This window comes from Rhododendron vialii, chromosome 4a (genome assembly GCF_030253575.1).
Source record: "Rhododendron vialii isolate Sample 1 chromosome 4a, ASM3025357v1".
Taxonomy (NCBI): domain Eukaryota; kingdom Viridiplantae; phylum Streptophyta; class Magnoliopsida; order Ericales; family Ericaceae; genus Rhododendron; species Rhododendron vialii.
In genome coordinates, this window is record NC_080560.1 from 2,906,689 (window position 1) to 2,907,619 (window position 931).

General features: G+C 42.0%; 1 protein-coding gene across 1 annotated transcript; it reads right to left on the reverse strand.

The window, feature by feature from the left end:
• Positions 1-327: 327 nt before the first annotated feature.
• LOC131322645 (secreted RxLR effector protein 161-like) lies at positions 328-684 on the reverse strand. The gene has a single exon (XM_058354041.1). The coding sequence runs from the start codon at positions 682-684 to the stop codon at positions 328-330; it is 357 nt and encodes a 118-aa protein (XP_058210024.1).
• Positions 685-931: the final 247 nt, after the last annotated feature.

Here is a 931-nt window from a genome sequence, read left to right on the forward strand (position 1 = left end):
AGACCGATTTTAAATCGGGCGAGAGGGGTGTCGTAAAACCCTTCCCCTCCCGTAACATGGCTTCCGAATCCTCAAACGAACCTCTGGTTTTCAAATTCAATCAATCATTTTCAATCAAAATGATTTCTCGGGTGGCAAACCATACATCCGGGTGGCGACTTTTCAAATTTTCAAATCAAAAATGCGTTTTTCGGGCCACCCCAATCCACCCGGGGCTGTGGTAGCCCACAGATGCTTGATGGCAATGTGTTTGGTGCGGCTATGGTTGACGGGATTCTTTGTCATTGCAATTGCAGATTTGTTGTCATACAAAATTGGAGTAGCCTCTCATTGCTTTTCACCAACATCCTCCAAAATCCTCCTTAGCCATATTGCTTGAGAGGTTGCCAATGATGCCGACACGTACTCGGCCTCGGTGGTAGATTGCGCCACGGTTTGTTGCTTCTTAGATGCCCATGAGAAGACAGCCAAGCCAAGAGAAAAAGTATATCCGGAAGTGCTCTTCATATCATTAACACATCCGACCCAATCACTATCACAAAATCCTAGCAATTTGGTATCAACATTCTTCTCATATAAAATGCCAAGTATACCTTGTAGGTATCTTAAGATCCTCTTAGCCACTCCAAAATGAGTTTGGCTTGCATTGTGCATGAATCGGGATAACATGCTTGTAGCATACATGATATCCGACCTGGTGATAGTCAAGTACAACAAGCTTCCAAAACCAAGCTTCTATAAAGAGATTCATCCACCTTTTTGCTTCCATCTTCTTTTGACAATTTCTCATTGACAATCAAGGGAGTTGCAACCGGTTTGCATTCTCTCATCTTGAACTTCTCAAGAAGAATTCTTGCATACTTTCTTTGACAAATGAAAATATTCTCTTTGCTTTGATAAATTTCAAGGCCCAAGAAATAATGCAAAAGAC